The sequence below is a fragment of the Somniosus microcephalus genome, chromosome 11, assembly GCF_052327205.1.
Source record: "Somniosus microcephalus isolate GS21.2 chromosome 11, FLI_Smic_1.0, whole genome shotgun sequence".
In the NCBI taxonomy this organism is placed as follows: Eukaryota; Metazoa; Chordata; class Chondrichthyes; order Squaliformes; family Somniosidae; genus Somniosus; species Somniosus microcephalus.
Genome location: NC_140997.1, coordinates 239,299,471 through 239,320,382, shown reverse-complemented (window position 1 = coordinate 239,320,382; position 20,912 = coordinate 239,299,471). Strand labels below are relative to the sequence as shown.

The 20,912-nt window shown below is 50.3% G+C and overlaps 2 protein-coding genes across 5 annotated transcripts in view; both read left to right on the top strand.

The window, feature by feature from the left end:
* LOC147111381 (protein kinase C delta type-like) overlaps positions 1 to 3,001 on the top strand; it is a 102,617-nt gene extending 99,616 nt beyond the window's left edge. For all 4 annotated transcript variants that reach the window (XM_086002206.1, XM_086002208.1, XM_086002207.1 and 1 more), the window contains 2 exons: positions 1,981 to 2,109; positions 2,455 to 3,001. In XM_086002206.1, coding sequence (XP_085858332.1) covers positions 1,981 to 2,109; positions 2,455 to 2,610 — 285 coding nt within the window. In that variant the 3' untranslated portion in view covers positions 2,611 to 3,001. The remainder of the gene's footprint in view (positions 1 to 1,980; positions 2,110 to 2,454) is intronic.
* A 3,802-nt stretch (positions 3,002 to 6,803) lies between these two features.
* LOC147111380 (uncharacterized) lies at positions 6,804 to 10,175 on the top strand. The gene is made up of 3 exons (XM_086002205.1): positions 6,804 to 7,070; positions 8,305 to 8,449; positions 8,604 to 10,175. Exons 2-3 carry the CDS (start codon positions 8,380 to 8,382, stop codon positions 8,852 to 8,854), a joined length of 321 nt encoding a protein of 106 aa, XP_085858331.1. The 5' UTR covers positions 6,804 to 7,070; positions 8,305 to 8,379; the 3' UTR covers positions 8,855 to 10,175.
* The last annotated feature ends 10,737 nt before the right edge of the window (positions 10,176 to 20,912 follow it).

Sequence of the window (20,912 nt, the reverse complement as noted above, 5' to 3'; positions counted from 1 at the left end):
GATTCTGACTGCAAGGGACCTACGCTTGACTTCACCAATCTTTTTCTCTTCACATATCTATAAAAGCTTTTACAGTCAGTTTTTATGTTCCCTGCAAGCTTACTCTCATATTCTATTGTCCCTTTCTTAATTAATCCCTTTGTCCTCCTTTGTTGAATCCTAAACTGCTCCCAATCCTCAGGATTATTACTTTTTCTGGCCAATTTATATGTTCTCTCCTTGGATCTTATGCTATCCCTAATTTCCCTCCTTAGCCACGGTTGAGTCACCTTTTTTGTTTTATTTTTATGCCAAACTGGGATGAACAAATTCTGTAGTTCATCCATTCGGTCTTTGAATGTTTGCCATTGCCTATCCATCATCCACCTTTATTACGAATGCTCCTCGCATTAAGACACAAAGCCTTCAGGTTTGTTTTTTTAACGCTCTTAGACCTATTAGAATTATTATTTACCGTGGCCATGTTTGATTTAAACCGTTGATTTCTCTGACTGCCACTTTTGTTTTTCTCCTTCCTATCTTTTGCTTTTATCCTTGTTTCCCTTTCCTCTGTCTCCCTGCTCAGGTTCCCAACCCCCTGCCATTTTAGTTTAAACCCTCCCCCAGAGCACTAGCAAACACTCCCCCTAGGACATCGGTTCCAGCCCTGCCCAGGTGCAAACCGTCCGGTTTGAACTGGTCCCACCTCCCCCAGAACCGGTTCCAATATCCCAGGAACTTGAATCCCTCCCCGTTGCACCATTCCTCTAGCCACATATTCATCTGAAATATTCTTCTATTTCTACTCTGACTAGCACGTGGCACTGGTAGCAATCCTGAGATTACTCCCTTTTGAGGTCCTATTTTTAAATTTACCTCCTAATTCCCTATATTCCGCTTTTAGGACCTCATCCCGTTTTTTACCTATATCGTTGGTGCCTATATGCACCACGACAACTGGCTGTTCACCCTCCCCTTCCAAGATGTTCTGCAGCCGCTCTGAGACATCCTTGACCCTTGCACCAGGGAGGCAACACACCATCCTGGAGTCTCGTTTGCGGCCGCAGAAACGCCTATCTATTCCCCTTACAATAGAATCCCCTATTACTATAGCTCTCCCACTCTTTTTCCTCCCGTCCTGTGCAGCAGAGCCACCCCTGGTGCCAGGAAGTTGGCTGCTGCTGCCTTCCTCTGATAAGCCATCCCCCCCAACAGCACTCAAAGTGGTGTATCTGTTTGAGAGGGGGATGTCCACAGGGGACCCCTGCACTACCTGCCTGTGCCTAGTACTCCACCTGTTGGACACCCATTCCCTTTCTTCCTGTTCAACCTCTACCTGCGGTGTGTCCAACTCTGTAAACGTGCTATTCACGATGTCCTGAGCATCGCGAACGCTCCAGTATGCATCCAATCGCAGCTCCAGTGCCGCAATGCGGGCTGTCAGTAGCTGCAGCTGGATGCACTTCCTGCACATGTAGTTGTCAGGGACACAGGAAGTGTCCCTGAGTTCCCACATATCGCAGGAGGAGCATACCACGTGGCCGGGCTGTCCTGCCATGACTTACCCTTTAATTAATTAATTGATTTAATTTAAATTCAATTAGTCCCACTAATTACACTACAGTTCCCGCTACACCAGAGAGACCTTAGTAACTATAAACCAGTTAACCAGCCCCACAACCCTCCAAGATCTCTGCCCTCTTGAGCATCCCTGACTTTAATCGCTCCACCATTGGCGGCCGTGCCTTCAGCTGCCTGGGCCCTAAGCTCTGGAATTCCCTCCCGAAACCTCTCCGTCTCTCTCCTCCTTTAAGACGCTCCTTAAAACCTCCCTCTTTGACCAAACTTTTATTATATGTCCTAATATCTCCTCCTGTGGCTCAGTGTCAGTTTTTGTTTGATAATCGCTCCTAGGAATCGCTTTGGGACGTTTTACTACACTTAAGGCGCTATATAAATATCAGTTGTTAATACACTGCTGTACTCGGCCTGTTATTTTAGCTCTTTGAAAGAGATCCATTGAAGAGACTTGGGATTTCGGGAAACATCAAACTGCACAACTTCTTCAAAACAGTGAACTGGACCGCGCTGGAGAATAAGGAAATGGACCCTCCATTCAAACCCAAAGTGGTGCGTTTCCCCTTGTGTCCCCCCCCCCCCGCCCCGCTCTCTCTCTCTCCCCCTCTCTCTCCCCCCCTTCTCTCTCTCCCCCCCTTCTCTCTCTCCCCCCCTTCTCTCTCTCCCCCCCTTCTCTCTCTCCCCCCTTCTCTCTCTCCCCCCTTCTCTCTCTCCCCCCTTCTCTCTCCCCCCCTCTCTCTCCCTGCCCCCTCTCTCTTTCTCCCCCCTCTTTCTCCCCCCCTCTTTCTCCCCCCCCCTCTCTTTCTCCCCCCCCTCTCTTTCTCCCCCCCCCCCCCCCTCTCTCTCCAGCGGATCCTGTGTTTCATTCACGGTTTCACTTTTCTTGTGTATTTTCAGAAATCGGCCGGCGATTACAGTAACTTTGACCGTGAGTTTCTGAGCGAGAAGCCGCGGCTCTCTCAGGGGGACAAGAATCTGATTGACTCTATGGACCAGGCAGCGTTCCTGGGATTCTCATTCATTAACCCCAACCTGGAGCGGCTGATGAAATAGTCCGGAGACCGGGCGTCTCACCGCAAGTCCCAACACTCCAATCAACTCCAGTGTTTCAGCCAAGGAATGGGAGTTGGGGAAAGTTTACTCGTCTATCTAATCTGTCTGTTAATCCCATGGGAATTCGTTGAATCTGTCGTTGCCAATTTCTCCTGGTGTGGCGGTGACCGGATTCTGCACTCCTATCAATCCTGAGCATGCAGCTTTGCTGGGTAAAGTCGTAAATGAGGATCTGGTTACTAGAGCCCCGGGGAGGTGATGTCACCGGGCATTGTATAAAGCTACCCTGGAAATATTAGTGAAGCAAGAAACTCCTGTCCTTATTTTTAAACTCTTATCTTTCTGTCTTTGTATCAGTATCTTCAATTAAAGTGTACATTATTTAAAGTTACTGTTTAAAGTCTAGTTTCCTTTCATTAACTCTGAACGTGGCTTCCCGCGATGCTGCACAGACCCAGAGAAAGCAGAATAATGTTTCTCTTTAAATACGTGTCGGATGATGGCGCTATTTTTTAATTCATTCTCGGGATGTGGGCGTCGCTGGCAAGGCCAGCATTTATTGCCCATCCCTAGTTGCCCTTGAGAAGGTGGTGGTGAGCCGCCTTCTTGAACCGCTGCAGTCCGTGTGGTGAAGGTGCTCCCACAGTGCTGTTAGGGAGGGAGTTCCAGGATTTTGACCCAGCGACGATGAAGGATCGGCGATGGTGTGTGACTTGGAGGGGAACTTGGAGGTGGTGGTGTTCCCATGCGCCTGCTGCCCTTGTCCTTCTAGGTGGAAGAGGTCGCGGGTTTGGGAGGTGCTGCCGAAGAAGCCTTGGCGAGTTGCTGCAGTGCATCTTGTAGATGGTACACACTGCAGCCATGGTGCGCCGGTGGTGGAGGGAGTGAATGTTTAAGGTCCTGGATGGTGTCGAGCTTCTTGAGTGTTGCTGGGGCTGCACTCATCCAGGCAAGTGGAGAGTATTCCATCACACTCCTGACTTGTGCCTTGTAGATAGTGGAAAGGCTTTGGGGAGTCGGGAGGTGAGACTTGCCGCAGAATACCCAGCCTCTGGAAAGAAATAAAGAACTTGTATTTCTAGAGCACCTTTCATGACCTCTGGACTTTCCAAAGCGATTTACAGCCAATGAAGTACTTGTGAAGTGTAGTCTGTAGTAATGTAGGAAATGCAGCCGCCAATTTGTGCACAGCAAGCTCCTACAAACAGCAATGTGATAATAGTTATGCTTTCTCTTGTTGGAGATGGTCATTTTCCGGCACTTGTGTGGCGCAAATGTTACTTGCCACTTACCAGCCCAAGCCTGGATGTTGTCCAGCTCTTGCTGCATGTGGGCACGGACTGCTTCATTATCTGAGGAGCTGAACACTGCTGGGGTGACTCTCCCTCCCCCCTTGGCTAAATAGCTTAACAGCCCTCGGTGATGGGCTCGCACAGGAAGATTAGTGAATTGGAATCTGTGCAACTGTCCTTGGGAGGGGTTGGTGCAGGCAGAAGACTGGGTAGAATGGGACCAGGGCATCAAAGATAGTGGTGAGGGTGTGGTTGAGCAGAAATGTCAGGGTGAATGGAGGGCCAGAGGCTGGACAGTTGGGATTTCATAAGTGCAGTTGTGAGAGTTTTTTCCAGGGGTGGACACAGAAGGAAGTAGGGTTGGGGGAGGTGGGTGGATGGGGGGGGCGGAGGCGAGTGGAAAGCGATCCGAGGAAGTGGTCAGAGATGGCCTTATCTGCGATTGACACGATGGGAGTAGCGAGGCCGAGAGAGACGACAAGGTCGAGGGGGTGGCCGTGAATATGGGTTGGGGAGTTTACATGGAGGGAGAGATTAAGGGAGGGTAGGAGGCTAGTGAACTCAGGAGAGAGAGCATGTTAATTGAGATGGAGGTTGAAATCACCGAGGATGAGAATTCGCTTGGTGCAGAGACTGAGGGAGAACAGTGAAGATATCTCTGTAATAACATTTTTATGGTACTTAGGTGGGCGGTAGAAAACAAGAATTTTAAATGAGGTGAGAGGGGTGGAATAAGGTGAGATGCTCAAAGGAGGAGAAAGTGCGGGAGGAATGGGGGAGAGACCAAGGTGTGATTTGGTGATGGGAGCCACACCGCCACCATGGCGGTCTGGGCGGGGCAAATGGTGCAAGGTATAGCCAGGTGGGGAGGCTTCATTTAAGGGTAAGGTGTCATCACCCCTCAACCAAGTTTCCGCGGATCAGGGCCATGATGTCGATGCAGTCATCCACGATAAGCTCATGGATGGCAAGGGCCTTGTTCACAAGTGAACGGACATTCTGGAGGGAGATGCGGAGAGGGTTGGTAATGGCTGACCCACTGCCATCGTCCACAGGGTCAGTGCTGGGAGGGGTGAGTTGGATGGGGAGGAGATTGGCCAGATTTGCCCCCAGTGGGCGGGAAGGTCGTCAAGAGAGTAGGATGGGACAGTTGGGGTTGCTGCTCGTAAAGCGGCAGCGATGAGTGCCTCGATGGCCCCTTCGTAGGATGCCAAGAGAGGCACAGAGGGAAGCTGTGGGCTTATCGAAGAGGGAGTCAAGCCTGGGACGGCGGCAGGAGAGGAGGAAGGTCGAGGAGTGCTGAAGGATTAAGGTAGGGATTTGGGAGGGCAGAGTATCCGAGAGAGGGGCGATGAAAGGAGGCATGACGACAGGAGAGAGCGGTCAGGGAGGGATAGAGAGAAAAGGAAAATAGGGGGGAAAAGTGGAATGGCTCGGGTCCGGAGCGGCAGCCAAAGTGCGCACGCGAATGGACACGGGGAAAAGCTCAGGTTACATGGGTCTGTTTAAATGTAATAATTAATGGAATACATATTTCCTGGTAGCAGGGAATAGGTTGGAATAGTCTGAAGACCAGGGTCAGAGCCAGAGGTCCCATGGAAGGACAAGCCAACGTGAGCAGGATGGGGCCGGCACGGAGCATCGACGAACCGCTGTCCAAAGCAGGCGAGTGAAGTCCAGAAGCTATTTGAAGGGTGGAGAGTTCGAGGATGGAGGTTGTTGCTGTAGGAATGAGAGTCGGGAGCGATGCAGTAATGATGATGGCGAACTCGCCGCAAGTTGGAGGTCACCGTAGATCAAAACGGCGGAGAAAAAGTAAAACCATAAACCAGTGACCAGCAAAGCTGAAAACCGGTAGAACGAGTCACCGAACAGCAAGTGGACCTGCAACTACAAGCCAGCAGAGCTGAAAAACCAGTAGAAGCAGTTCAGCAGAGACACAGCCGGAAGTTTAAAGGTAAAAAATCTTTTTATCTTAAGCAATTGAAGAGAGGAAATTGGGGGAAGAAAGGGCAGCGGATGACCACGGATAGAGTTGAAGAGAAGAGCTGTGGGTGGAATATTAAAGGGTGAGGGGGAGAGTGGGATTAGACTGGGTGGGATATTAAAGGGTATGGGGAGTGAGCAGGGGAGTGGGATTAGACTGGGTGGGATATTAAAGGGTATGGGGAGTGAGCAGGAGAGTGGGATTAGACTGGGTGGGATATTAAAGGGTACGGGGAGTGGGATTAGACTGGGTGGGATATTAAAGGGTACGGGGAGTGAGGGGGGAGTGGGATTAGACTGGGTGGGATATTAAAGTGTACGGGGAGTGAGGGGGAGAGTGGGATTAGACTGGGTGGGATATTAAAGGGTATGGGGAGTGAGGGGGAGAGTGGGATTAGACTGGGTGGGATATTAAAGGGTACGGGGAGTGAGCAGGAGAGTGTGATTAGACTGGGTGGAATATTAAAGGGTATGGGGAGTGAGGGGGAGAGTGGGATTAGACTGGGTGGGATATTAAAGGGTACGGGGAGTGAGCAGGAGAGTGGGATTAGACTGGGTGGGATATTAAAGGGTACGGGGAGTGAGCAGGAGAGTGTGATTAGACTGGGTGGGATATTAAAGGGTGTGGGGAGTGCTCCACACAAGCCTCCTCCTACCCCTTTTCATCTAACCCAAATTCCTAAATATTTCAGTTTATTCATTTCCTAATCCCTAAATTTCCATGTCAAACACTTTCAGGATTTTAGCTGTTTTGTATCGAATTCCCTACTTCAGATGTTGAATTTTCCAAAGGTTTATTTGCTCTGGAATTCCCTGGATTGCAGAGTCCGTAGGTGTTAATTCCTCCCCTGGTTTTCCCACTGGGAATGTGAGCCTGGTGTTCAGGAGAAAGCGCAGAGACTGCGGTGGGAATATTGGACTGGGCAGAGGCGGTAAAGTGGCGATATTCGGTTCTGATGAATATCAGGCCTGTAACCGGCGGCAACAAAAGCCGGCTTCTACCCTGTAAAGGTCACCAGCCCATTTAATCAAAACATTGACTCCTTCAACCCCGGAATCAGCGGCTTCGACCTTCAGTCACTTTCTGTCGGAACTGGAAGTGCTGGAAACCGGCAGCGGGTGAGGGACGGGCCGGTTCATGCGGATCCCTGGAGAGACCAACGTGAATGATCTGCACAATAAGCAAGTTGCTGATAAGTTTATCAATTTAAATATCTGAAGTAGTCAAACTGGTAGATTTAAAGTGTTGAAACTCCCGAGAGCTCAGTCTGATTTAACCACAGGGTGTCGCTGTTCCCCACACCCAGCACAGGAGGCCGCCATTCGGCCCATCGAACCTGTGTCGCTGTTTGAAAGAGCTCTCCAATTAGTCCCACTCCCCTGGTCTTTCCCCAGAGCCCTGCAAATTTTTCCCCTTCAAGTATTTATCCAATTCCCTTTTGAAAGTTTCTATTGAATCTGCTTCCACTGCCCTTTCACAACAACTCGCTGCGTAAAAAGATTCTCATCTCCCCTCTGGTTCTTTTGCCAATCACCTTAACTCTGTGTCCTCTGGTTACCGACCCTCCTGCCACTGGAAACAGTTTAGGGGCTAAATTGGATAGCCCCCAAAAACGGGCTCGGGGATCGCGATACGCGATTAACCCGTGCCCTGCTGGTTCCGATGCCGGCAGCAGACTAACTTTGTGCTGCCTGCTAATTTAAAAGATTGCAGTGTACAGCTCAGTGCTAAATGTGCTGTTGAGTGGCGCTACGCCTCAGCAGGGGGCCCAAGTTCGTGCGAGGCTAGCACCACTTAAAGCAAGCCGGAACTACTTAACGCCTCTTAAAGGGGAGGTGCTTTCTGGCAGGATAGGTGTTGGAAATGGCTGGGGCAGAGAGTCTGATCTGCAAGAACAGTAACTAATGGCACAACAAGTGAGAGAGCGGGCTCCAAGATGCTCAGATGCTGCACTGGAGGCCTTGGTGGGGGAGGTGGACAGGAGGAGAGAGGTCCTCTATCCACATGGTGTCCTCCAGACGCATTCTGAGAAGGCAGTGGGAGCAGGTAGCCGTGGCGGTCAATGCCAGGCACCAAGCCCCGAGGACCTGGATCCAGTTCCGCAAAAAAAGTTCAATGACCTCACACGAGTGATCAAGGTCAGTGAATTCATCTTCAAATGCCATATCCCACCAACTGCACCACTAACCTCACACATTACTGCATGCACCACACCCCTATCACTCACCTACCAACAATCTCTATCAATCAGGACTCCTACCTCACATTCTGAGCTTCACCTCACCCTCACACATGTAGCACTGCTGCTAGCCCCACACCCACATCTCACAGCTTGCACACACTATTCAACCATGACAGGCACATGATGAAACAGGTTTCATCACATTCACTGACACACTTCCCTCTCTCTTGCAGGACAAGTTGGCGCATAACCAGAGGCAGCAGGGGCTACCCACAGGGAGACAGGCGTGCCGGCAACACCTTACCCCGATGGAGGAGATGGTGCTCTCCATCACTGAGCCCGTGACCAGCGGCGGGGCTAAAACCATCAAAGATGACGGTAATCCTCATACCTAATCCTCCTCCTCACATCCCACTTCCCCCTCATCCCATGATGTCTTTTGATTTAAAAGCTGCAGATGGTGTCAGCATGCACCTCTTACTTTCCCCCCTCCCTGCACCACAACCCCACCCTTGTGCCTTTCTCCTTTCAGATACCCCAGAACTGCAACCTGGCCAGGCAGTGCTGGCAGAGCAACAGGTGGAAGAGGAAGAAGGCAGTGATGCTGAAGACCCAGCCCATGGTAAGGAGACCTACATCAGAATGTTGTTTATAGACTACAGCTCAGCATTCAACACTATCGTCCCCAACAAGCTGGCCACCAAACTCCAAACTCTTGGCCTGAACACTTCCCTCTGCAACTGGACCCTGGACTTCCTAACAGACCCCAGTCTGTCAAATTAGGTAACCACACCTCCCCCCCCCCCCCCCGCCCCCCCCCCCGACCCTGAACACGGGGGCCCCACAAGGATGTGTGCTGAGCCCCCTCCTCTACTCCCTCTTCACCCACGACTGTGTGGCTGTTCATGGTTCCAACACCATCATCAAGTTTGCAGATGACACCACGGTAGTAGGCCAGATCACCAACAACGATGAGTCAGCCTACAGGGAGGAGGTCCAGCATCTCGTGAAGTGGTGCACCGACAACAACCTGGCCCTTAACACCAAGAAAACAAAGGAAATAATTGTGGACTTCAGGAAGTCTAAAGGCGGAAGTCACACCCCCATCCACATCAATGGGGCGGAGGTGGAAAGGGTGGTCAGCTTTAAGTTCCTCGGAGTCCACATCACGGAAGACCTCTCCTGGTCCCTCAACACCTCCTCTCTGGTGAAGAAGGCCCAGCAGCGCCTATATTTCTTGAGGAGGCTGAAGGGATGTAATCTGTCACCCCTGATCCTCTCTAACTTCTACCGCTGCACTATAGAGAGCATCCTGACAAACTGTATCACGGTATGGTATGGCAGCTGTAGCTCCCATGACCGGAAAGCCCTGCAGCGGGTAGTCAAAACTGCCCAACGCATTACCGGCACCCGGCTACCGACCATAGAACATATATATCAGAAACGCTGCCTACGGAGGGCACTGTCCATCATCAAAGACCCTACCCACCCCAGCCACAGTCTGTTCGCCCTCCTACCATCTGGAAGACGCTACAGATGCATTCGCACCCGTACGACCAGATTTAGGAACAGCTTCTTTCCCAGGGCTGTCATCCTACTGAACTCCACAAATAAACACTAAAGCCTGCACATCTGCCGATGCACTTTATTATGGTCATATTTATGCTAATATATATGTACAAATGTATGTTGAAATGTTTAAGTGTCCTAATCCAAATTGTACACTCTCGGGAGCCGCAAGCCTACATTTCGTTGTACTGCACTTGTGCACTAACAATGACAATAAAAGTTGATTTGATCACTCAATTTCACACACTCAGCCACCAGCTCAGATACTGGCACTCCACATAATTTAGAGGATAGCTTAGATGTGGGAACTGCAGATGGTGAGACACCGGGCACGAGTGGCCTGCAGCCAGGGCAGGAGGCAAGGGTAGTGCAGGTGCCAGCTCCCCAGAGGGCGAGACCGCACATGAGTTCTGCTGCAGAGGACTCCGATGAGGACTTCAATGTGGTGGCCTACAGAAGAACGCTGATTGGTCTGCACAATGAAATGCTTGGTGCAGTGGGAAGCCTGTGTGCGATGTCAAGGAGCATAAGAACATAAGAAATAGGAGCAGGAGAGGGCCATACGGCCCCTCGGGCCTGCTCCGCCATTCAATAGGATCATGGCTGATCTGAATCTAGACTCACGTCCACTTCCCTGCCCTCTCCCCGTAACCCCTAATTCCCTTATCTGCTAGGAAAATGTCTATCTCCATTTTAAATTTATTTAATGTTGCAGCTTCCGCAGCTCTCTGGGGTAGCAAATTCCATAGATTTACTACCCTCTGAGTGAAGAAGTTTCTCCTCATCTCAGTTTTGAAAGGGCAGCCCCTTATTCTAAGATTATGCCCCCTAGTTCTAGTCTCACCCATCAGTGGAAACATCCTCACCGCATCCACCCGATCAAGCCCCCTCACAATCTTATATGTTTTGATAAGATCGCCTCCCATTCTTCTGAACTCCAATGAGTAGAGTCCCAACCTACTCAACCTTTCCTCATACGTCAACCCCCTCATCTCTGGAATCAACGGAGTGAACCTTCTCTGAACCGCCTCGAGAGCAAGTATATCTTTTCTTAAATATGGAAACCAAAACTGCACACAGTATTCCAGGTGTGGCCTCACCAATACCCTGTATAACTGCAGCAAGACTTCCCTGTTGCCTCACAGCACCAGGGACCCGGGTTCAAATCTGGCCTCGGGCGACTGTCTGTGTGGAGTGTGCACATTCTCCCTGTGTCTGCGTGGGTTTCCTCCGGGTGCTCCGGTTTCCTCCCACAGTCCAAAGATGTGCGGGTTAGGTTGATTTGGCTATGATAAATTGACCCTTAGTGTTAGGGGATTAAATACGTGGGGTTACGGGGATAGGGTGGGATATGTGTCGGTGCAGGCTCGATGGGCCGAAATGGCCTCTATCTGCACTGTGGGGATTCTGTGATTCTGTGATACTCCATCCCCCTTGCAATAAAAGCCAAGATTCCATTGGCCTTCCTGATCACCTGCTGCACCTGCATACTAACTTTTTGTGTTTCATGCACCAGGACCCCCAGATCCCTTTGTACTGTAGCACTTTGCAGTTTCTCTCCATTTAGATAATAACTTGCTCTTTGATTTTTTCTGCCAAAGTGCATAACCTCACACTTTCCAACATTATATTGCATCTGCCAAATCTCTGCCCACTCACTTAGCCTGTCTGTCCTTTTGCAGGTTTTTTATGTCCTCCTCACTCACTGCTTTCCCTCCCATCTTTGTATCGTCGGCAAACATGGATATGTTGCACTCGGTCCCTTCCTCCAAATCGTTAATATAGATTGTAAAGAGTTGGGGTCCCAGCACTGACCCCTGCGGAACACCACTAGTTACTGATTGCCAGCCCGAGAACGAACCATTTATCCCAACTCTTTGTTTTCTGTTAGATAGCCAATCTTCCACCCATGCCAGTATATTACCCCCAATCCCGTGATTTTTTTATCTTGATCAGTAATCTTTTGTGTGGAACCTTGTCAAATGCCTTTTGGAAGTCCAAATACACTACATCCACTGGTTCCCCTTTATCCACCCTGTATGTTACATCCTCAAAGAATTCAAGCAAATTTGTCAAACATGACTTACCCCTGCGTAAAACCATGCTGACTCTGTCCTATTAAATTATGTTTATCCAAATGCTCTGTTACTGTTTCCTTAATAATGGACTCCAACATTTTGCCAACCACAGATGTTAGGCTAACTGGTCTATAGTTTCCAGCTTTTTGTCTACTTCCCTTCTTAAATAAGGGTGTTACATTAGCAGTTTTCCAATCTGCCGGGACCTTTCCTGAGTCCAGGGAGTTCTGGAAAATGATCACCAATGTATCCACAATCCCTACCGCCACTTCTCTCAAGACCCTAGGATGTAGGCCATCAGGTCCGGGGGATTTATCCGCCTTAAGTCCCATTATTTTACTGAGTACCATCTCCTTAGTGATTTTAATCGTGTTGAGCTCCTCCCCCCCATTGCCCCCTGTTTGTCCAGTGTTGGGATATTTTTAGTGTCCTCTAGTGTAAAGATTGATACAAAATATTTGTTCAACGTCTTTGCCATCTCCATGTTCCCCACCACTAGTTTCCCGGTCCCATCCTCTAAGGGACCAACGTTCACTTTAGCCACCCTTTTTCTTTTTATATAGCTGTAGAAACTCTTGCTATCTGTTTTTATATATTTTGCTAGTTTACTTTCATAATCTATCTTCCCTTTCTTAATTAATCTTTTAGTTATTGTTTGCTGGCTTTTAAATGCTTCCCAATCTTCTATCCTCCCACTAGATTTGGCTACTTTATATGCCCTTGTTTTCAGTCGAATACTATCCTTTATTACTTTACTAAGCCACGGATGGCTGTCTTTTCTTTTACTCCCCTTTTTCCTCAGTAGAATATATTTATCTTGAAAGATGTGAAATATCTCCTTGAATGTAGACCACTGCTCTTGTACCGTCTTACACTTTAATCTGTTTTCCCAGTCCACTTTAGTCAATTCTACTCTCATACCTTCATAGTCTCCTTTATTTAAGCTCAGTACGCTGGTTTGATATCCAACACTCTCACCCTCAAACTGAATTTGGAATTCAACCATGTTATGGTCACTCATTCCAAGGGGATCCTTTATAAGGACATTTTTTATTAATCCTGTCTCATTACACAGGACCAGATCTAAGATTGCCTGCCCCCGGTTGTTTCAGTTACATACTGCTCAAGGAACCCGTCCCTAATACACTCTATGAACTCTTCCTCAGTGCTGCCATGCCCAATTTGATTAGTCCAGTCAATATGAAAGTTAAAATCCCCCATGATTATAGCTGTTCCCTTATTACAAGCCCCAACTATTTCCTGATTTATACTCCGACCAACAGAGTTGCAACTGTTAGGAGGCCTATAGACTACGCCCACTAGTGACTTTTTCCCCTTATTATTCCTTATCTCCACCCAAACTGTTTCACTATCCTGATCCTTTGACCCAATATCATTTCTGACTGGAGGAGTCCAGGTGCAGAGCTTGGAGCCCATCCTTTCCAGCGTGGAAGTGATGGCCAACTCCATTTGCGCACTTGTGTACCCAATCTTTGATGCAGGGTCTGATGGCCGATGTCTCCGCTTCCATTGCAGCACAAGCAGAAGCCACCCAACGTCTGAGTGCTGCAATGGAAGCTCAGACTGCTGCCACCGTGGCTGTGGATGCATCGGATTACATCGGATATACGGCAGAAACAGGCCATTCGGTCCAACCAGTCCATGCTGGCGTTTATGCTCCACTCGAGCCTCCTTCCATCTTTCCTCATCTAACTATCAGCATAACCCTCTATTCCCTTCTCCCTCATATGCTTATCTAGCCTTCCCTTAAATACATCTATACTATTCACTTCAACCACTCCCTGTGGTAGCGAGTTCCACATTCTCACCACTCTCTGGGTAAAGAAGTTTCTCCTGAATTCCCTATTTGGATTTCTTGGTGACTATCTTATATTGATGGCCTCTAGTTATGTTCTTCCCCACAAGTGGAAACATTCTCTCTCTATCCACTCTATCAAAACCTTTCATAATTTTAAAAACCCCTCAGCCTTCTCTTTTCAAGAGAAAAGAGACCCAGCCTGTTCATCCTTTCCTGATATGAATACCCTCACATTTCTGGTATCATCCTTGTAAATCTTCTCTGCACCCTCTCCAGTGCCTCTATATCCTTTTTATAATATGGCGACCAGAACTGTACGCAGTACTCTAAGTGTGGTCTAACCAAGGTTTTTTTTAAATTCATTTTTATGGGATGTGGGCGTCGTTGGCAATGCCAGCATTTATTGCCCATCCCTAGTTGCCCTCGAGAAGGTGGTGGTGAGCCGCCGCCTTGAACCGCTGCAGTCCGTGTGGTGAAGGTGCTCCCACAGTGCTGTTAGGGAGGGAGTTCCAGGATTTTGACCCAGTGACGATGAAGGATCGGCGATATACTTCTAAGTTAGGATGATGTGTGACTTGGAGGGGAACTTGGAGGTGGTGGTGTTCCCATGCGTCTGCTGCCCTTGTCCTTCAAGGTGGAAGAGGTCGTGGGTTTGGGAGGTGCTGCCAAAGAAGCCTTGGCGAGTTGCTGCAGTGCATCTTGTAGATGGTACACACTGCAGCCACGGTGCGCCGGTGGTGGAGGGAGTGAATGTTTAAGGTGGTGGATGGGGTGCCAATAAAGCGGGCTGCTTTGTGCTGGATGGTGTCGAGCTTCTTGAGTGTTGTTGGAGCTGCACTCACCCAGGCAAGTGGAGAGTATTCCATCACACTCCTTACTTGTGCCTTGTAGATGGTGGAAAGGTTTTGGGGAATCAGGATGTGAGACACTCGCCGCAGAATACCCAGCCTCTGACCTGCTCTTGTTGCCACAGTATTTACGTGGCTGGTCCAGTTGAATACAAGTTTAGCATAACTTCTCTACTTTTCAATTCTATCCCTCTAGAAATAAACCCTGGTGCTTGGTTTGCTTTTTTTTGGCCTTATTAACCTGTGTCGCTGCTTTCAGTAATTTGTGTCGGATTCTTTTAGTTTAATGAAAGTCTTTCAATTATTCAGTTCTTTTACACAACTGATAACCAGTCAGTTCGATCTCTCCTCACTCTGTATCTGTTTGGGAGAAGGTTCACACTCCTGACGGACCACCGTCCATTGACTTCAATCTTCGGGCCCCACACCGGAATTCCGTCTCTTGCTGCAAGCAGGATGCAAAGGTGGGCTTTACTGTTGTCGGGACACACATACGACATCAAATATCGCAAATCAGACTTGCACGGCAACGCAAACCGTCTCTCCTTGGCTCTTTTCTCTCTTCTTTCAACTTGAGCTTGTTGTTGACGTTGGACAACCTGCTCTGCCCTTGGAGGTTTGAGTAAGTCAAAACTTGTCCTCAACTGCCTCTTCATCATGAGCGAAGCGGGGGAAGTTTTGGTTGTGGCATGCGGCTCGTTCCTGTAGGACAACAGGAAGCTGTTCAGACGTTGGTGGATTGAACCCTGACCTTGCGATGCCTTCAAGGCGTGCTTCAAAGTTTGCACAAACCTTTCTGCCAGGCCGTTAGTAGAGGGATGATAGGGCACAGACCTGATGTGTTGGACACCATTCACTTGCAGGAAGGTTGCAAACTCCTGTGACACAAATTGTGGACCGTTGTCACTTATGAGTTGTTCCAGTGAGCCATAACGGCTGAACATCTCACCAAGTTTCTCAACTGTTTTCTCTGTCGTGGTAGACCTCATCACAGCGACCTCCGGCCACTTGCTACAAGCGTCCACAACCACCATAAACATCTTCTCTTCGAAAGGACCAGCGAAGTCCACATGTACGCGCTGCCACACTTCTTCAGGCCAATCCCAGGGGTGTAGGGTTGCCAGCTGTGGAACATCCCGGACCCTTTGACACGGGGAACATGTTTTGGCTTTCTCCTCAATATTTCCATCGAGACCTGGCCACCAGAAGTAGCTTCTTGCCATTTCCTTCATCCGAACCATCCCACTGTGGCCTGTATGAAGTTGTTGCAGTACAGGTTCCCTCCGAGGTGGCGGAATGATGACACAGCGTCCCCAAGGAAGACAATCTGCCTGGACGGAGAGCTCATTTCTTTTTGAAACGTAAGGTTTCAAACTAGGAGAATCTCCTGTAGCTCTCCCTCGAATGACATCGTCCATTACCTCAGACAGGACTGGATCGTTGCGGGTATACCTTTGCACCTGAACTGCCGTGACAGGTGTTCCCTCCACTTGTCTAAAGTAGAAGATGTCTATCTGACGAGGCTCTGGGGGAGTAACAGGCAAGGGCAGCCTCGAGAGACCGTCTGCATTGCCGTGTAAGTCTGATTTGCGATATTTGATGTCGTATGTGTGTCCCGACAACAGTAAAGCCCACCTTTGCATCCTGCTTGCAGCAAGAGATGGAATTCCGGTGTGGGGCCCGAAGATTGAAGACAATGGATGGTGGTCCGTCAGGAGTGTGAACGTTCTCCCAAACAGCTACTGATGAAATTTTCGAATTCCAAAAACGATTCCCAAGGCCTCGCGCTCAATCTGTGCATAGTTACTCTCGGCCTTGTTCAAGGTGCGTGATGCGAAGGCGATAGGTTTCTCTTCACCAGAAGGCATGATGTGGGATATGACTACTCCCACACCATATGGTGATCCTGGGACTAGGGACAGGGTCACTGGCAAGGCTTGGAAGCTAAGCTAGAACCAGGCCTGGTTAGTGCCTGGAGGGGTGACCATCAGGGAAGACCAGGTGCAGAAGGTCACGGAAGGAGCCCTGAGGAGGGGCGGTTGGTGAGCAGGCCCGGGCGTTGGGCTGAAGATTGTCGGAATGGTGGAAATGGAATGGCGGCGCGCACAGACGCAGCGGCTTTGCTTCTCCCAGGACAGTGCTATTTACGTTTAATGTTAATGTTATTTGTACTGGACTCATGGGAGCTTGCAAGATCACATTTCGTTGTTCATGTACTTGTGCATTGTACAATGACAATAAAGTTGAATTATTATTATTATTTATTATCACATGCTAGCTGCACGGGTAGCTTTGGGTCAAAGTGTGTCAGGACCTCCGACTTCAGCAATGCTTTCTTTGCTTGGGCAAAAGCTTCGTTGCACAGTTCAGTCCATTTCCATGTTTTGCCTTGACATAGCAACTGATGTAGTGGCTTCAGCAATGTTGCTAAGTCTGGAATAAACTTTCCATAGTAGTTAAGTAGCCCCAGGAATGAACGTAACTGGCTCACATTCTGGGGTGCTGGGGCCTTCACAATCGCCTTGACCTTTGACGGCGCCTTGTGCAGGCCGGTAGCGTCAATCACATGCTCCAGGTACTCAACTGAAGACTGAAAGAATTCACATTTGTCCTTATGAACTCTGAGTCTGTATTTTTTCAGTCGCTGTAGTGTCGCATCCAAGTTCAGAAGATGATCCTCATTTGTCCCAGTGACAAGGATGTCGTCCAGGCAGCACTGGACTCCTGGCAGTCCACTCAAAATCTAATCCATTGCCCTTTGGAATAGAGCAGGGGCCGACGTAATTCCAAACGGAAGGTGGCAGTACCTGTATAGCCCCTTGTGTGTCACAATTGTCAGCAGCTCCTTTGATTTGTCATCGACATGCATTTGTAGATAAGCCTGGCATAAGTCGATTTTGCTGAACTTTTGCCCTCCGGCCAGGCCCGTAAAGAGATCACCAATGAGGGGAAGAGGGTACTGTTCCGCAGACAGCACCAGGTTAATAGTCACTTTAAAATCCCCGCAGATTTGAATAGATCCATCCCTTTTCAGGACAGGAACAATGGGTGTGGCCCATTTGCTCCAGGACTCCCTTCTCGACTAAGGCCTCCAAGTTAGCCTCAACTTTTGGCCTAATTGCATAGGGTACAGGTCAGGCCTTGTGAAACTTCGGCTTGCTGTCAGGTTTAATGTCCAGTCTCACGCTGATCTTTTTCATGCTCCCAAGTTCACCATTGAAGAGTTCTGCATGTTTGTTTAAAACTGCAGTCAGACCTGACTCCCCTTTTGACATCATGCGGACTGCAGGCCAGTCCAGCGTGATTTTCTCTAGCCACTCACGTCCCAGTAGAGATGGGTAATTTCTCTTTACCACATATAGTGGCAGTTTCGCAGTCTGTCCGTTCAATTTAACTGTCACCTCAATGGCACCTCTCATGGCCACAGGTTCGCCAGTATATGTCTTTAGCACAATGTTTGTTGGCTGAAGGGTAAGGTGCTTTAGCATTTTGTTGTAGACAGTGTCTGAAACAAGGGACACAGCCACACCTGTGTCCACCTCCATCCGCACTGATTGTCCCTCCACCAGTGGTGACACCTAGTAGCCATTTGGACCACCTGCAACCGTCAGTATGTGCACCTCTTCCTCCTCAGAGGTGTCGCTCCCCCCTGTTTTGCTTGTTCCATCATGCTGCACTGAATGAACACTCTTTTTCTTCTCTTGTCCAAATACAGACATTTTGCTTCCATGCTTCCCAGCTCTGTCTGTTCTTTTTTTACCTCTACAGGCACGTTCAATGTGACCCTTTTTGCCACAGTTTCGGCATTCCAGTTCTGTACACCAGCAGTCATTAGCGTGATGGCCCGTTTTTCCACAATGCTAACATGTGCCGTTCCGCGCACCTTTAGGCTCAGATGACACCTTGTGAACTCTCCCTGTTGAACTAAACTGGTGAGCCTCCTTTTCCGCCATCTCCATGGAGACACTAACTTCAATGGCCTTTTCAAGAGTAAGGTTGTCCTCAGTAAGAAGGTGCTTCTGTGTGGCTGCACTTTGCAGACCACACACAAGTCTGTCTCTGATGGTGTCATTCAGCACCTCCTTGAACTCTGTGGGCTAGATTTTCAGTTGCTTGCGCCAGCAGTTAGCGCCTTAAGAGAAGTGATTTCCGGGCGCTATGCGTGTAGCGCCCGGGCGCAGCGCAGTTTGCGCCCCGCCCCAAATTAAGTTGCCCGTTAGCGCCGGCGCAAAGTTTAGCGCCCGCCCGGATGCGCGCGCAGAAAATGACGTCACATCCTCGTGCAACGCCCTTTGGCCGCCCCGATTGCAAACTTCAGTCGGACCGCCCCATTGTGCGGCGGGCGGCCGGAGCGTTTGGAAAAAGGAACGCAACACAACCAGCGCGGGCCCCGGGGGGCGCTAATTAAAGGGAACGTCCTCTCCAGTATAAAGGCCATCCATTATTTCAGAAAACAGTCTTGTGCAACGCATTTCTGGAGACACAACAAGGAGGATAGCTAACTGGTTTCAAGCAGCAAGAGCCAGGTATTTTTGGACTCAGGCAACAGCGCTGCAAGTGGCCATTTGGAAATTAGAGTGTTTGCCAGGATTTGATGGGGGTTGCATGGGGTGCCAACGCGGAGCTGCAGCTCCATGTCCGTAGGGCTCGCAGACGTATTGTGAGAGGGGCAGCCCTGGCTAGAGGCAGAGGGGGCTACAGGCGTCGGCCACGTAGGCCTTACCCAGTCAGGCTATACCGCCAGCAGCGCTCCTACCTAAACATGAGTGCCGCGCGATGTGTTAAAAGGCTCCGATTCCGGAAGGGGGTGATTGCAGAGATCTGCCACCTGCTTCGCCGAGATCTGCGGCCAAAGCTCAGGTGCAGGACGTCTCTGTCGGTGGAAGTGAAGGTGACAGTGGCATTGAACTTCTATGCCACCGGCTCCTTCCAATACGCTGCTGGGGACATAGCAAACATCTCCCAGTACGGCGCGCATCGCTGCATCCGCCAGGTGACCGAAGCACTGTTCAGAAGGAGAAGCCAATTCATCTCCTTCCCCATGGCCCTGGAGAGCCAGCATCAGCGCGCATTGGGATTTTCCAGACTCGGGGAATTCCCCTTGGTGCAGGGCGCCATTGACTGTACGCATGTGGCTTTGCGGGCCCCTCTGGAGCATGGCGAGCAGTATCGCAACAGGAAGGGCTACCATTCTCTGAATGTGCAGCTGGTCTGTGACCACAAGCAGCGCATCATGGCAGTCAATGCCAGCTTCCCAGGCAGCAGCCACGATGCCTTTATCCTGCGGCAGAGTACTGTGCATGACATGTTCCAGGCACAGCCTCCCCCAAGAGGATGGCTACTCGGGGACAAAGGCTATCCTTTGTGCACCTGGCTCATGACCCCGCTCCGCGCGCCCAGGACCGCTGCTGAAGAGGCCTACAACGAGAGCCATCAAACCACCCGCAACATCATCGAGCTAACTATTGGGGTCCTCAAGCAGCGGTTCCGCTGCCTTGATCGCTCCGGAGGAGCTCTCCAGTATTCGCCGGACCGGGTCTCCCAATTTGTGGTGGTTTGCTGCATGCTACACAACCTGGCTATCCGCAGGACTCAGGCACTGCCACCTGACGTTGGACCAGCACCTCAGGAGGAGGAGCAGGAGGAGCATGAGGAGGAGGAGGAGGAGGAGGAGGAGGAGCAGGAGTACGTTCCCAGGAGGGAGCGACCAGGGCCAAGGGCCGCACGACGCCACCTTATTACACGGTACTTCTAAGCCCCCTGTCAGGGAATGGCCAGGGGCCATGAGGGAAGATGAATGCAGCCGCTCCGCAAGCCCTCAGCCGGCGAAGCCAACAAACACTAAGAAGAACAACCATGGAGACTGCATGAATAAAGATAATTTTTTATTAAACAAAAATGAAAAGCCCTTCCCACATGAATCCCCAAAAACAATAAACGGGCCCCACAAAAAGCCCAACAAACGACTCACTCCCACAAACTGGGGAGGAGCCACTCCACCTTTATTGAAACCGGGCCTCAACGTCGGCCTAACGCAAAAAAAAAGCCCTCCAAAAGCACAACCATGGGCAAAATAAAGATGGCCACCGCCATATTAAAGGAAAGCTGGCCACACCCTCTACTGAGTGGCCCGCGAGGGCGAGACCTTGGCCAGCATTTTGCCTCCCCTGCCCTGCCTGCTGCTCCTTCGCAAGCTCTGCCCAGTGGCTGCTGCGAGGCTGGGGGAAGGCGCCTGAGGCTCAGATGCCCTTCCGCCAGATGCCGCTGGGGGGCGGCCTACACGGCGTTTGGGCCTCGAGGGGCCGTCTCCTGAGTGGCGCGCCTGAGCCTGGCCAACATCAGCTGCAGCCGCTTGCCCTTGACGCCCCAGAGGGGGAATGGCGGCGACGGATGGTGCAATGTGGGCCAGCTGGCGTCTGGGATGCGCTGGCTGGTGCTGTGGCGCGGTGGCACTCGGCCGGGCCCGCACTGCAGGATCCGCAGCAATCAGCCGACGGCCGGCTTGCTGGGATGGTCCAGCGCGGCGC

Bases quoted from the DNA above. Each gene is read 5' to 3' on its own strand.
- LOC147111380 (XM_086002205.1), top strand. From the start codon at position 8,380: ATGGAGGAGATGGTGCTCTCCATCACTGAGCCCGTGACCAGCGGCGGG. The intron at 8,450-8,603 runs GTAATCCTCATA...TTCTCCTTTCAG, and splicing joins TAAAACCATCAAAGATGACG to ATACCCCAGAACTGCAACCT.